Below are 15,480 nucleotides of genomic sequence, written 5' to 3'. Positions count from 1 at the left end.
ACTCCTATTTATTTCCTATGCATCATTATTGATGATTATGATTATGCTGATTATTTTCTCATATGCAAAAAAATATTTAAACAAAACTAAAACCAAAGGTGACGTCTTATTGTTTTTGTTTGACCAACAGACAAAAGAATGGCAGTTCTATGGGCTCACCAGCATCTCCTATTGTGGCAATCCTCTACATGGAAGAAGTAGAAAAGCAGGGCCCTGAATGCAACCTAGCTGCCGGGGGTGCAGGGTGCGGCTAACTTTCCCCCAGAGGGCCCTGCGACCAGCCAGCAAGCCAGCTGTAGGGGGAGGCCTTACTCCCCTGCACCTTAGGGTCAAATTAGTGTCAGCATGACTTTGACCTTGTAAAGTACTAATAATTTGTAGTTGTAAATCAATCTTTGTTAACCTGCAAAATAGATGTTTGCAAGTTTATGCATGTGAAAAAAATAGTGCTTATAGTGAAGAGATTGTATGCATTACTTTTGCAGCAATCCCACCATATAAGTAACAAAGGATTCACTTTCAGAAGAAAATTTTAACTCTGCCCGCCGCTAATAAATTTGCAGTTGAAATTGTTTTAAATTGTGAAGTGGCATTCAATAAAATGTAAACACTGAATGAAGGTGAGTCTGTTTAAGTGGAGCTGTTGAGTGAAAGTGCAGAGAGGAGTCAAAGAGTAAGATATGATGATATATAGCACTGTGGAGGGGGGCTATTGTTTTTTCTATTTTTCCTTTTGATACTCAATGTACATTTTGTTGCCAGTACTTCTATACTTAAGCTTTTGGTGACTTATTATTTTCCTAGTGTTGTATTCTTACTTTTACATGAGTAAATGAGCCGATTGTTTTAGCACTGCCAGTGGAGGATCCTCAAAGCACAAACCAGCTGTGGGCTTGGTTTATTAAATAGCAAAGTCAGACAAGATGTCTCAAATCTTTCAATCAAGACTCAAAATGCGTCTTAGTAAAATACAACTGGCTTATAAAGTTTGTCACAGTTTTACAGTATCCAAAGTGAAAGTTTGAAATAAAACTTCAGAGGTCTTGACAGCGTAAAGGCAAGAAGACATTTAAATAGTGTGCTAAGGAATATATCTCCTGATACTACAATAATATCAGTATGGCATTGTAAAAAAAAAAACTGAAGACAAGGCTCTAGCAAAATTCTAACTCACCTGATTCTTTTCAACACTCAAATATACAACAATGTACATTATTTTCGTAAACAACCATAATTTCAATAGATAATCTTGTTTACAAGTGCACCTCGAGGAAAAAAAATAACATTTATATCCTTTTGCATCAAATGCCCCCCTTGTCCGAGATCTACCGTAACAGTAAATCTTGTTTGTAAGCTTCTATCAAGAATAAAGACTGTGGGTCCACGACTGTACATATTGTACTCCCTTTCATAACAGTGATAATACATCAGGTCAAAAGTCCAGTGGTTGAAGCAGAAAGGACACATGCTGGATTTTGATGTCTTGGGACCACAGCTGTTACTCTCCTGTTTCTTCTTAGCTCAATGATGGACCTATCCTCGGTCTCAAAGGGACTCCAGTCGAGTTCCAGTACTGGTTCTGAATTTGTTGTTTCTACTGACGAGTGCCGGGGGGTAGAGTGAGGTTGGCCATCAGCTCGTGAACAGATGTAAATATCGTACACTCACCTGAGAGAAAAAGAAAATAGTCAGTGTTAGCAAAGACATTTTGTACAGATAACAAAACTGAATTTGATATCACTTGTTCTGTAAATTATTCAGTGTTCATTAGGTGGGAGTGCAGTCTCTCACCCTGTCTTGCGGGGTGCAGCTCATTGAACCTCTTAAGGATATTGGAGACCATGAGTGCCGCAGCCCCAGACGAGCTGTGCTGTCTGGGGATGTCAGCCTGCTGAGTGAGGCCTGTGGCCATGTCGTACACAATAGGTACAATAATGCTCACTGGGTCCTGGGGCACTGGGATACGCTGGGTCAGCTGCAACTGTGAGCCAAAACAGATCACATACACAGGGTAAGGCTGGTTAATGTACTTCAAATGATGCTCCACAGGTACAGTGTGTAACCTTTGTCCTGGTTTTGCAAAGCTAATTATGAGGCTCTGCTGTGACTTACAAAGAAGAGCATCTTGGACTTGAGCACCACAGCGATGGTCCCAGGTGGTGCGATGGGAGGAGCACTGGGAGGGATGGTGAGACAGAACTGGACGTTCCACTTCAGCTGTCCAGCCTGGTCAGGGAACTGCAGAGAGAGGCAAGGCAAGTTTATTTATACAGCATCTTGAAAACACAGAGGCAATTCCAAGTGCTTTACATAAGGTGAAGAAATGCATCAAGAAGTAAGAAGGATGATTAAACTATCATAAAGTACAGTAGAATACATTCACATACACTTCCACAAGTACAGTCTGTGCAATGTGCCACACTTGCAGTACTGCAGTACACAGATGCACAAGATAGGTTCATCAAGGCGTATGGTGTTTTAAGGGGGTGTACGGTGTAAAGATGTCGCCACATAATTTTCTCATGTTCTACAGTTTGTGTAAAAATAAAAAGTACTTAATTCCCCCACATAAACTGCCATGGCTCACACACTATCATAATCAAATACATGCAACTTATAAACAAACCAGCTACCCACCAGTTCCAGCTTCATGATGCGCACACAGTCCCTAAGGATGTTAGTGGGTGCCCCCAGCAGCTTTGTGAAGGCATTCAGAGTGTTGTATTTGAAGGGAGGACCAGCAACCTAAACAGACGACACCCAGAGAAGAATGAAAAATCAACATTGATGTAAAAAAGTGGATGATATTACCAAAAACAAATAAAAAATCTAAATGCAAGATTGGGACCAGTCATCACTGTCAAATTAACAGACAGGAATTTTAATAGAAGAACTAAAACTTTGACTTTATATATAAGCTGAGAAAAACTTTCTATATTATTCAAGTACGTGTTCAAGTAATTCATGAATTGGACCTTTAAGCACACGCTGCCTTTACATACCCGTGTCTCAAAGAACTTCTCCAGAACCTGAAGCTCCTCCTGGGACCAGGGACCGGTGTTTTCTGGAGTGACTTTGAGCTGCAACGTCTGGTAGTTCTTTGGGTTGAGAGCAACCCGGCACTTTAGCACATCCGTCTTGAACATTATCACCCCAGGCTCATTAGAGTTCACAATGGACAACTGGAAGAGAGTTGACAGAGTAGGGGAAATAAGTGGAGAACACACAGCAAAATTTAAGGGAACCAGCAACAAAAAAAAAAAAAAAGAAGCTGTCATCCAATGTCCCTGGCAGCATGATTTGTGCAACACTCACGTTGGGTTCCTGCTGGATGATCCTCTGCAGGTGTCGTCTCATGATCACTGAACCCAGAAAGCGCTCCAGTGGCGAGCAGAGGTAGCTTCCTGCCAGGCCTGGCACCAGGCAGGGGGTGGGTGAGGGTAGCAGAAGCACATGCAAGGCATTGTGGGTGAGGATGGTAGGAATGGAGGCAGCCCAGGGGCGCTGAGGTAGCTTTCGGGGTGGAGGCATACTGGTAGGCATGACTTGTGAACCTAAAATGAAGAAAAAGATACACAAAATGCGTAAACACAATGTTTTGCATGGTAATTGAAGTGTTACATAAACAGGATATGGAAGAAAACATTTTTTTTTTAATCATGTGAGGCAACACTGAGAAAGCAGAACTTACTGGTACCAGCACGTGGAGAGTGAGGATCAGGGATCGGTGAGTGCAGCGACGGGTTACCAGGAGACATGCCATGGATCCTTGCCCCAGGAGAAGGCCCTGAGACCTGGGGTGAGCCTGGCCACTGGCCTCTATGGCTGGGAGACACCATGGCATATGGAGAGCTGGGGTCCAGAGCACCTAGGTTAAAACATGAGGCGGCCATCAGGCACATAGCAACACTTAACATACAACAACAAATGCAGTGAGATGAATACACCACTGTGTGCCCACACTTTACAGATTAGTTGTCATATGCTTGCTCGTGTCTGCAGCCCACAAGTGTCTAGTTCAGCCCGTTCCAGCCCTTGCCCAGCAGGCCAGAATTACCACCAGGCCACCCTTCTGCTTACCGTGGGGACTGGCAAAGCTGGTCTGACCCATGGCTATGCCCAGAGAGGACGGAGACGGGGTGGGCCCGAAAGGAGAGGGTGCCCTCAGAGCCCCACTAGGGGAGCCAGAGGCATGGATGTTCCCTGCATACACACACATACACACACCAAAGGGCTCGTCAGACTCAGAGGTTGACAAGTTCTCCACACACACACACACACGCACACACGCACACACACACACACACACACACACACACGCACACACACGCACGCTAAAGCTGGGCGGAAGGGCTGTAGTCTCTGGCTGGCGGGCTGAGATGGCGAGGAATGGAAGGAGCAAGGCTAAAAGCATGCTTTGTTCCCTCTTAGCTGTGCAGTGTGTGCATGTTGCATGAAGAACACAACTGATTCCATGGTTTCAAAAAATTAAAATGGGCACACATGGTTGCTCTTCCTCATTCTCTCTGACATGCACACAATTTGTTCTTGCAGCAACTGCACAAGTCAGGAGGAAGGTTGGTGACAGTAATGCGATATATTCCAAAACAATGGTTTGTTGGTTATAATGCTCTATGGCAACTTAACAAGCTCAGATGACACAAACAATACAAGATATTATTCACACACTCACACTCTCTCACACTCACACACACACTTGGACAAATATCAAGTACCATGTTTGCCATTACCTGGTGACTGGGTGGGCATCATGGATGGTGGAGTTACATTAGCGTGGTAATTTGGTGGCGGTGAAGTGAGAGGAGGATATACACCTCCTGTACCCCCTCTCATTGTCTGTGGCTGCTGTGGAGCTTGCAGCTGGTTCATCAGACTGTCCATCACGTCTACACCCACCGGTGAAGGCGGGTTATCGTCTTCGGTGACAGAGCGTCTGCGAGCATCCTGGTTGCTATCTACAAACATGTTCAGGAATGTCTAAAAGAGTAGAAGGACAGAAGTTAATGTAAAAAAGCTGGACCAAGAACACTGAAGTTGTTGAACATGAAACTGTATATTTGCATTAGGATGGCACATTTATGGTCAATGTGATAATCATGATTAGTTTGAGTCTCCTGCCCTCTTTGTGTATGATTTGTTTTTGCTTAACATCACTTGCCCTAAATCCAAAATACTTCCAAACAACAGATGATGATCCATTTCTAGGGACTAGCTCTTTGCCTTCTGCTCCAGACATTTGATTTCCATTTTTTCTCTCCGTTGTTATTCTTCTAATCTGAAGTGCCGCTGCAGAGTGCACAGCCGCATGACAACTCCCCAAAAGTGAAGCCAAAACATCTTGATTGCGCCCTGGTGCCTGGCTGGTAGTTTATGAGGCACTTGATTTGGTATGCAGCAGAGCTTACTATGACTGAACACATATTTTAAACATCAATTTCCCAGTTGATCATGTTCATTTAATTGTGATGGAAATTAATATTTGATTAATTGTGCCGCCCCAATCTGCAATAGATTTACTTTTGGAATGCAGTAGTATTCTTTAGTTGTGCCGATTAGAAAGGGATTGTTCAGGTCCTCAACACACAGAATTTATGACTGTTTCACACTGGGGTGATGACAGGGGAAATGAAAACAAAAATTTGAGGTTTTAAGGGGGCTTTTTGTCGGGTTTTTTCTTGGTCAGGCACAGAAACTTCCTGGAGTTTCCGGTTATAACCTAGCAATCTCTAACTCCAGAGAACTGACTTAAGATAGGTGCTGTTTTTTTTTTAAACTTTGGACAGAGTCAGAGTCAGAGCCAGCTAAACTATACTAACTGGTATACCTTGAGTCCTGGGGCAGGGTAGAAGCCCTCTACAATCTTAGTGTTGTCAAAGAGACTGTAGGCTCCATCCCTGATGGCTACCACTCCGCGGCTGCGGCAGTAGATGTCTATGCAGTACATGTTGCGGAACGCCAGGCGGATGTGAGTGGGTGACTGGGGTAAGATGGAGAAGCACTGGTAGGCAGTGTTGGTGCGCTGGGTCAGGCCCAACATGGGCACTGTTGGTAACTTGTTGATTGCATTTAGAGGGGCCTGTGTGTCAGAAAGCACCTGAGGAAGATAATAAATAGAAACATGATCAGAAAATTACAAAAGAACACCACAGTAATAGAGAACATAAAACAGAGTAAAGTTTGAAAGTATTCTTTTAGGGGCATGTGAACAGCATGACCAAAAAAAAAGAAAAGAATAAAAGATAATTCAAGGAAATAAATGTGAAACTTGAAATTATCACTCGATCCAGATCTAACAAGAACACATGTGCGTGTTGTGGCTGCGCAATTGTGTACCTGCAGCAGCTGCATCACATTGGGGCTCTTGTTGAACATCTCCTGCAGCTGGTGGAGGATGATATTGTGGCAGTTGGAGCAGCCAGAGTTCGGCCCCACAGTCCCCAGGGCAAGGTGGAAACGATGGCTGCTGGAGTTCCACTGGATGGTGACAGAACTGCCTTTGGTGGTGCCATAACACAGCACCAGCTTACGGTAGTTATACAGCCGCACCTCTGAAAACAGGCTCAGGTAAGATGGCATCTCTAGAAAAAAGCAGTCACAATATGTAGCTGCATGAGATGGGTGTCTCTTTGGCCAAGAATTAACTTATCGGAGTAAAAGCGGATATCATTGGATATTTAAATTTTTACAACTGTTATTTTCGTTTTTTAACCTCAATTGACTTCAATGTTTTCAGCACAAAAATTAAACCTGATCAGTAAAACTATGTGTTTTTACTTTACCTGCAGCAATACAACAGTAACATACTTACCAATTTCAGGTGAACTGACTGATCCAAGAGTAACACAGATATTGCTTTAAATGTAAGTGCAATCTTTGCTTATAAGACAAGTGTGCATATACCTGGCAGCGCACGAGCGAAGTTGAGAACACACTGGTAGAGCTGACTGATGGCGTTCCAGTCATTCAGAAACATCTCCACAACCTTCCGTCCACCCACCGGCTCAGACAGCGGGTTTTCATAAGTCAGATAAACATGCCGCGTGGATGCTAATAGAGAGAACAGATAGGTTCATTTAGAGGGGGCAGATTTCCTTTACTGATATTAGCCCATATGTTAAGCAGAGTAAGCAAGACATTCTCTGACCAGTGGTTCATCTAATTGAAAATAAATTTAAAAAGTCAATGCAGTTGGTTAGGTTTGGTAGTTTAGAAAAAACTTTTTAGCCTTAATATTTTGCTGGGTTCATAAAAGAAACAAATATCAACATTTAGATTATGTGAGAACAGTGGACATGGTATGTACCTTGCTCCTTGCTGTGTGTGCTATTGAGAGGACAGTTAGCCAGCATCAGTTCAGCCACCCACGTTCTGTTGTTTCTGCCCTGCAGTCGGAAGGTGCAGTCTAGCAGGGACCGCTCTAAAGCTTTCCTGGTCTCCTCTCCGACTCCTTTACAGGGAGGAATCCTGCGGAATAAACCCAATATTCGGTATAGGCACAATGGCTTTGACAACGTTTGCCATACTTAAAAGAAACTTAAATTTGGCTGCCATTATGCGTGCATAAATGTGACTGTATGTATTACTTCAGTAGACGTATTGCATGACTGCTGCCATCTCCCTCCACTTGGACACCCTGGTTTGGAATCTCCATGTTAGACAGCTTCCCGAAGACAGACAGAAAGATGCAGAATTAGTCAGAATACACACGTATGACGGTATGAAGGATTCAGGACTGTCTGAGCACTGTGACTTACCTCTGTTCTGAGGCCAATGAAAGGCATGTTGGTGTCACACATTGCTACCAGGTGAGCCAGCTCCTTGTTGAAGGCACACATTTCCCCAGAACGCTTAGGCTTCTTTGGCTCTGGGTCCCCCCGTTCTCCACAAATCTACAGAGCAGAGCAGGAGGTTATGTCGTAGCAATGAAGCCACATAGCACATAGCTGCCGCAGCTACACCAGGACTGGGGCATTTTATATTATTAGGAAGAAATATTAACTCTGGAATGTCATAACATGTCTTTGTCAGCTGTGCCTTGTGGACAGCTTTTGAGGGTGGGCGTAGCATTTATTATTTATGTTTCCCACCCACATTTTCCTAGCTGGTCAAAACTGTCTAGTTCAAACTTCTACGCCAGCATCGCAACCATTACAACCCAAAAAAACATTAATTTTTGTGTGGTGAATTACTGAAAGACTACTCTAGCAATGACTACCTTTCTCTTAGTCCCAGGTCGGGCACCTCTCCCCGTTGTAGTGTCCTGGACAAGGTGTTCTAGGTTGGGCTTGAAATGCTGCAGTAGTTGCGCGCACATGGGTCCATCATCTCCTTCCAACTGAGATACAGACAGGAAGGAGTACTTGTACTGCAAGGCTGTAGGACTACTAGGCACTTCAAGCATTTCCACCACCTACAAAGAAGAGATGAGAAGAAGGAAGAAGAGGAGTTTAAAAAAAATGGATGGAGAATAAGGGGGGTAGTGGAATTTCCATTTTTGTTTAGCTCCTTTCAGGAAAATATTGTTTAAGGAACTCACAATGTAGTACTGCGGAAGACGTGTGAGCTTAATGAAGAGTTTGTGTTTGGACAAGTTGCCAACAGGGTGAGAGGCTGAGTTGGAGAGATGTAGGACGTCAGTACACACTGTGGGAAGGTGCTTGACAGACTGTCGACAGCGCTGCTCCCCCAACCAGAACCTGACCAGAGAGCAAGACAGAAAGAGTCAGTCTCTTAATGAAGGCTAATTTGCAAAAAGTCCAGGGTTCGTAGCTTATACTCATACACAGATAGAGAATTCACACTGTTCACTAGTGCATGACTCTAAAAGCCCTGGCAATTCATCAACACCCATCTTGCCAATTGCTTCGCCAAGTGTTGCTACTGACAGCTACTACTACGGACCGCAATTAGTCAGTTTTGACAAGCTAGAAACAGGCATCAGGACTATGGCTCCTACTGCTGACTATTTGCTCCCCATCACTTCTGTCTACTGAATTGCTACTGCTCTAGCTGTGCTAAAAGAAATACTGTTTACTGTTAGCTTCATAAATATTTAGGGCGGAGGTAGACTTACTTTAGTTGTTGCAGCCAAGATATGATGCGCTTCATATCGTCGTTGATGGTCTTTTCAATGTCATCCAGCATAGATTGATCTTTAGAGAGAAGCAGAATCACCAGTATGACTTTAAATCATCCCAGCCAAATTATCTGATTTATTTATTGTTATACAAAACCAATTCCCCTATGTAAACACAACCTGAACAACATTTTTTACTAGGAGCAACACAATGGACAAACATAAAATTTACAAACATGAAAAAAAATTGTTATAAGTTAATGTTTGCTCCTACTTACCTAATCCATAGAGCATGGGCTGAAACATGCCAGAGTGCAGGTCTACAAAAATGTGTAAGCACTCAGAGCGACCACAAGGCTCAAGTATTGGAATAACGAGTGTAGGTAAAGCAGTCTCGATGAATGCTGAAATAAACAAACACACATGAGTATCTCTTTTCAATACAATAGATGGCTCAAAACCATAGTTTCAGTACATTAATGAAAGGAGAATAGTAGAGGCATGGAGAGCACAGCTCTATGAGCCAATTTGAACATGCAGTTCATCATAATTAAAAGATAAGTTCACAATTTCAACTCTCAAAAGAATACTCACATATGAACACAAACACTTGCTGTAATCATGTCTCCCATTTATATTGGCTATTAAAAGATCCATCCCTAAAGCGATTTCCCAGTTATTAATGAGAACAAAAACCATCGGCCCCTTTCTGCATGAAGCTTCAGCAATCTGCATTAATGGAATCAAATGAGTATCTTCCAATGTTAAAGTGTTTTTAATGCAAAATTCCCTCTTTAGGTTTCCCCAGACACTGTTTCCATGCTGAGCTGCGGTGGAGTGATAATAACACCAAGAGGGAATTTTGAACTATTATGTTGGAAGATAATTACTTGGCTTGGCTAACTCAGATCGCCAACCTCAGATAAACTTTTGTATACATTTCAATACAGAACAAGGACTTTGAATTATGTCTCCCTATCAGAGAGGGATCTCTTAATGTCGAGCATGGAGAAATTATTACAGCAGTCAAAACCTCTTTCAAATGTTTCTGTCAGAACCTAACAATTGTTTTAAGTGAGACTTTAATACCATAAAAATCCTGCCAATACATCTGTTTTGAGGTTAGAATGACATCTTCTGCGTGCTAAACAATGGCTCCTTTTTCAAGCTTTGCAATTCTTTCACTGATTTACACAAGGCTACAGCTGCTGTTGAAAACAAAACTAGTTTGCTAAAATGACAAAAAATGTGTTAAATGGTTGTAATGACGAGAGCATACATACAGTTGTCACTGGGGTTGCTGGCCTTCAGAATGGCCTTCAGTTCCTGTAGCTTCTGATGGGACCGTGCATGCACACTGTCTATCAAAAGTTTCTCCACTGACAGATGGTCAATCTAGAGAATGGGTAACAGAAAATAACATTCTTAAATTGTGAGATGTTAGTACAATAAACCACACTGATCTGTACTATATATTACATGGAGAACATTAACCTTCACTTCACCTTCATAGCTCTCTCCATCAATTTGGAGTCACAGGCAGGGAGAGGAGGTTCATGAGATATTTGCAATGGCTTAGATCCATCCGACTCATCAATCTTGATAGTGACTTTATGTACCGATGCTGTACCTGTTTTCCTACCCAAAACCTGTTGGCTGGAAAGACAAAATGAGAGGGAGACAGAGAAAAACATAATGGGTCCGTATGGATTAGTAAGTAGTAATTGTTAAATGCATTTGGTATATTCTTGAAAACACGGTATAGTTGCACCCATTGGTATTTAAAAGGCAAGTATATGTGTACATGTCTATTAATGTGGCTGCAATTTAAAATCTTAAGCTGACCTTGTTGTCTTTGCTAGCAGCTGTTGTGCAGTTAAATTTTGCATTATAACTCTACAACTGCCTTTTTTGTTCCTTGTTTGTATTATTTTCTGCAACTAACCAACTGCAGAGCAGCCAATCTGCTTCCTGTTTACATCAGCATGTGCATGCTAAGTGTATCTGAATGGTCATGTGATATGCGTTCTGAGGTGTGTCAGTATGAACAGAGATTATGTCCAATACAGAACTAAAAACGCTCCTCTGGACAGATTGTTTTTGTTTTAAAATGAAAAGGTATTAGTGTGGACGTAGCCTTACTTCCAGACAGTGAGCGTGAGGTATTTTGCAGGCACATATCTCTCCTCCTGCACCAGGTCTCCCCATCGCTCTCTGATCAGCATTAGAGTCTGAGAGTGAAGCACCTCTAGCTGCAGTGAGAGACAGAAGGAGTCTGGAAACAATGCGGTTAAAGAAAACAGAGTGTGGGAAAACACCAAGTCCAGGTGAAGAAAGATAAAGTATTATACACATCTTTCCATTAAAATTCAAAACACACTCACACTCATATCCTTGAAACACATACACTTTGTTGGTAAAAGGGGTGTTTGTGCCCCACACAGACTGCTCTTTGACACATTAAGCTGCACTGCTAGCGTTGGTGGGGTGGGGAGGCAGAACAGAGATGTACTGATTAGCATTGTGATTAGCATGGTTGTGCTCAGCTTGCATGCTTGATTAGGGTCTTTGATGTTTGCATTTCTCTCTACATTTTACCATGGGTTAAAACAGCTTGAAGAATGGGACAGTTATCACTGCCTGACAATCATCTTACAAATATCAGGTGATTGGTTTTGATGTTGACAGGATGGGACACTTGTAATTTGCAGGAAATGTAGGTTTGCTCGATTTCACAAAAGCAAGGACACAAAAAACATCAACTTCTAAGTTCCTTATCAACAGGTGTCGAGACACACTACAAGGAATTAATTACACCTCACTACACCCTGGGTGACAAGTTGTAGTGAAAACAGTACTGCCCTTAACAAACAGCAGTTGTGTTGTTTGATAATGAAAAAAGAGGGGGTTAAGAAGGATCCAATTCTGCAGCTGTGTTTCTCATTGGAATGCTGCACTTGTCTGCTTGACCAGTCAATACTCTATATGCTCCGACATACACTCCCGCCCTACTGCAGTAATTCAAAGCAGACTGGGACAAAAGCCAAGTGGTTGCAGGCAGGACATACACAAAATGTCTGTGTATGTGTGCACACAGACAAACAAAGACATAGAAAGGATACGCAAGCAGTTATACATGTCCTGTAATGGTTTCTCATCTGCACAAAGACGTGCCTGGACCAACTCATGGATGAAGTTCACCTGCAAACTGTGGACCAAGGTTCGGCCATCTGTCAATAAGGAGAGGGAGGGGGAATAGATGGAGCGTGGGAATGGAGTGACAGACAGACAAACCAGTTGAGAGAAAAAGCGAAAGGGAAAAACATTAGCAATGAAGTTGATTGTCTATCAGCTTGTCAATGGTACCCACTTTGGTATGCAGAAGAGCTGGACGAGTGCATGCCTTACCTCCCGTTTCTTTATCCTCCACCAGAATCTCCAGCTTAAGCAGCCTCCAAGGAATATCAGGGTCATCTCCCATCACAGTCAAAGTGGCCTCAAACTCCCCTTCCACACGAAACTTTACACGCCCATTAGCTAACACAAACAAACACACAAGCAAACATACACATAAGGTATTCTCCCTGCCAATACAGCTGAAAAAAAATGCTAATAAAGTGATAAGAATGCTTAGCAGTTAAAATATACCACTGATGGTTGATACAAGCTTCTTACCAACTGTGAGGTTTGCTAGCTGGGGTGGTAAATCTGTGGTGACAAGCCGGTGTCGCAGAATCTGATTAAGTTGGTTCAGTGTGGTCTGCTTCTCAACCTTAGTAATGGGGTCTGGAGGAATGATCTTATCCTACAAAAATGGAAACAGACATAGGAACAAATGCTGACATACCCAAAATACACAACAGACAGATGTTTAAATCCCAACATCTTTTCATAAAACAATATAAATTAGCAGTCTTAGCAGGCAGCAAAAGAACTTTAACAAACTTACTCGTATGCATGTGGGCAAGCGTGGGTACGACCCTGTGGTGAGCACATCGATGGCGAAGGGGATGGCAAAGCTGGGCAAACGGGCATGAACCAGTGCATCTCTGGCCAATGATGCCAGCCTATCAGCTGTATCCACAAACAAGATGGTCTGCTGATCCAGGAAGCTGGATATCATCTGTTACCATGGATACAATTGGAGAGAAGTAAGAGTGAGTTGATTTTGTGTTCTGATGGACCCAAGGCAAGTGTATTCATTAAAATCCACCTATAAAAGAGTGATATCAGGGGTAGTAAAATTACATTATAGAAAGATTCATATGTACCTATTTATCTTTAAAGCCACCTTTGGTGAACTTCCCGTTTACCTTAGTGAAATGCTTTCTCCTGTTTCTAACATTTACCAGACCAGACCATCTAGATGGATAATCTTTAGAGTCTCTAGAATCTGCTGAAAACTTGGTATGTGATTTTTGTAAACTAAATTAAACACCTATCTTACATTTCCATTTTGGCCAGGTGTCTCTTGTAAATGTATGTCAATAGTCTTCCTGGTTACATAAAGGTTAAATTAATAAAAAATTAATAACAACATACCGCACACTTCTCAACTTTCCCTGCATTGCTTGCCCATTTTACCAGGGCTAGCAGACGTACAAACAGCTGCCTGGTTCGACTAGCAAACTGGACAATTTCAATTTTCCTGAAAAAAGGAACACAAGATAAAAGTTACAAATAAATTCAGAACAACAGATTATCTGAATGAGTGGATAAGGGAGTGAAGGGATAAGAAATTTCTGAATGAGATTTGAAGACACACACCTCTCCATATCCGTTTTTCTGGGAAGTCTGGAATAAAACAAACATTAAAACATTTATTTACTGCCATTATCCTCATCCTTAAAGTGCATAAACAGTACATCACAGATAGCCTGCCCATAATGTGTGCGTCCATAATATGAGTCTACTTTTAATACAGAAAATGAAACTGTTCCCCTTCTCAGTTTATAAATAGGTGAGGAAAAACTGGCAAGTGGTCCATCATCAATCTGGTGTCGCACATATTCATCGCCCAACACAAACACTTATTTTGCATAAATAACCATTAGTTACCTTTAAGTTTAGGAGTTATAATGTGTTGTTTACCGGTACGCCCCCTCATCACAGTAGTCATCTGTCCTATCTACTTGGCAATCACCAGCCATGTGAAAGACATCCCCTCACTTCTCGATTAGTCTCAAATGTGCACTTATGATGAACCGGTTAGTGATTGATTTAGCGTCTGGATGAAGAGCATCCTCTCAGTTTACTAACATTAGCTGATTAGCCCGCCAGTTATCCTAGTTAGCTTTGAGGCCTACAATGCTAAACTGTTACTTACAGTTCCGCCAGCAGGGTAATTTCATGGTAGGTCCTCTGGAGAAGAAACTCAATTAGCAGGCTCAGTCGGATACCGTGCGTGGCCGGGGTCCCGGGTGGTGGTGGCTGTGGACCCGAGACTACCGGACCTCCGAGTGGGACGAGCTGCCCATCTGACCCAATCTGCACCGGAGCCATTTTACAATGACGATTCAGACTAGTTAGCAACGGCGACGCACACCCAGCGCTACAACGGAAAACTATTGAGCTGTAGTGGCTAACTCCTTGCGAAAAGATTTTCGTCGTAGTCTTACAACATTTCTTCCACGACACGAGTTTCTCAGCATGGACTTTGTTTCCCCGTTCAGCTGAAAACTCAACAAATACACCAAATCTGGTAACTCATTACGGAGAAGACTCAACGCCGCTCAGCCGCCATCTTTGCTGTCGGGAATGATTACCATAGATCCGGTTGTAAAGAAAACCCAGACTGGAGCCTTGAGGAGCGAGAGTCACTAATTTCCTCTTACTGCTGTGTTTTACATCAGCCCAAAGGGGGTAACTGGACCAAACAATTTGATTGTCAGGTTTACAATGCCAGACAAGTGTGTGATTCTACGTGTTTATAGGCTTAGTTTGATATCCTGTATGACTCAGCCATTTACTGATTAACATCTTCGCTAATCTGTTGCCCTGGTAACAGATGACAGAATGGTGGAGGAAGTATTCAGGTCAATTACCTTAGAAAAAGTACTGATACTACCCTGTAAAAATACTCCATTACAAGTAAAAGTCCTGCTTCAATAATTTTACTAAGGAAAAGTATGTAAGTAGGAAAATGTTCTTAGTAGTATAGTAGCATATCTAATCGTGTATTTAATGATTTAATGAAATACAATATAGTATATTGTATTTCTTATTAAATGCTATATACTATACTATAATATAATATTATATATTATATCATTATCTTATTATTACTCATGTATAACTGTTTAAGCAGAATTTTACTCTTGTAGCTGTCTGAAGTGGAGCTCGTTTTTAACCATATTATATAAGAATGCAACCAATTTATTATG

The 15,480-nt window shown here is 42.2% G+C and overlaps 1 protein-coding gene across 3 annotated transcripts; it reads right to left on the bottom strand.

Moving 5' to 3' along the window:
• Positions 1-881: 881 nt before the first annotated feature.
• On the bottom strand, positions 882-14,898 carry med14 (mediator complex subunit 14). 3 transcript variants are annotated; one of them, XM_056389544.1, is made up of 29 exons: positions 14,424-14,898; positions 13,865-13,891; positions 13,640-13,745; positions 13,047-13,220; positions 12,773-12,902; positions 12,506-12,634; positions 12,220-12,327; positions 11,240-11,372; positions 10,603-10,753; positions 10,381-10,492; positions 9,376-9,501; positions 9,095-9,173; positions 8,558-8,717; positions 8,237-8,431; positions 7,776-7,910; positions 7,605-7,681; positions 7,325-7,485; positions 6,922-7,068; positions 6,355-6,569; positions 5,846-6,115; positions 4,752-4,998; positions 4,081-4,203; positions 3,692-3,868; positions 3,316-3,554; positions 3,003-3,182; positions 2,638-2,745; positions 2,113-2,238; positions 1,792-1,981; positions 882-1,668 (listed from the first exon to the last, which is right to left on the bottom strand). In XM_056389544.1, the coding sequence occupies exons 1-29, from the start codon at positions 14,597-14,599 to the stop codon at positions 1,595-1,597; spliced, it is 4,275 nt and encodes a 1,424-aa protein (XP_056245519.1). In that variant the 5' UTR covers positions 14,600-14,898; the 3' UTR covers positions 882-1,594. The 3 variants fall into 3 exon arrangements, with proteins under 3 accessions (XP_056245519.1, XP_056245518.1, XP_056245520.1); XM_056389543.1 differs by having other exon boundaries at positions 6,355-6,599; positions 14,424-14,893; XM_056389545.1 differs by lacking the exon at positions 4,081-4,203 and having other exon boundaries at positions 6,355-6,599; positions 14,424-14,888.
• Positions 14,899-15,480: the final 582 nt, after the last annotated feature.

The sequence above is a fragment of the Seriola aureovittata genome, chromosome 11 (genome assembly GCF_021018895.1).
Source record: "Seriola aureovittata isolate HTS-2021-v1 ecotype China chromosome 11, ASM2101889v1, whole genome shotgun sequence".
Lineage (NCBI taxonomy): Eukaryota > Metazoa > Chordata > Actinopteri > Carangiformes > Carangidae > Seriola > Seriola aureovittata.
This window is presented reverse-complemented; position numbering and strand designations above follow the sequence as displayed.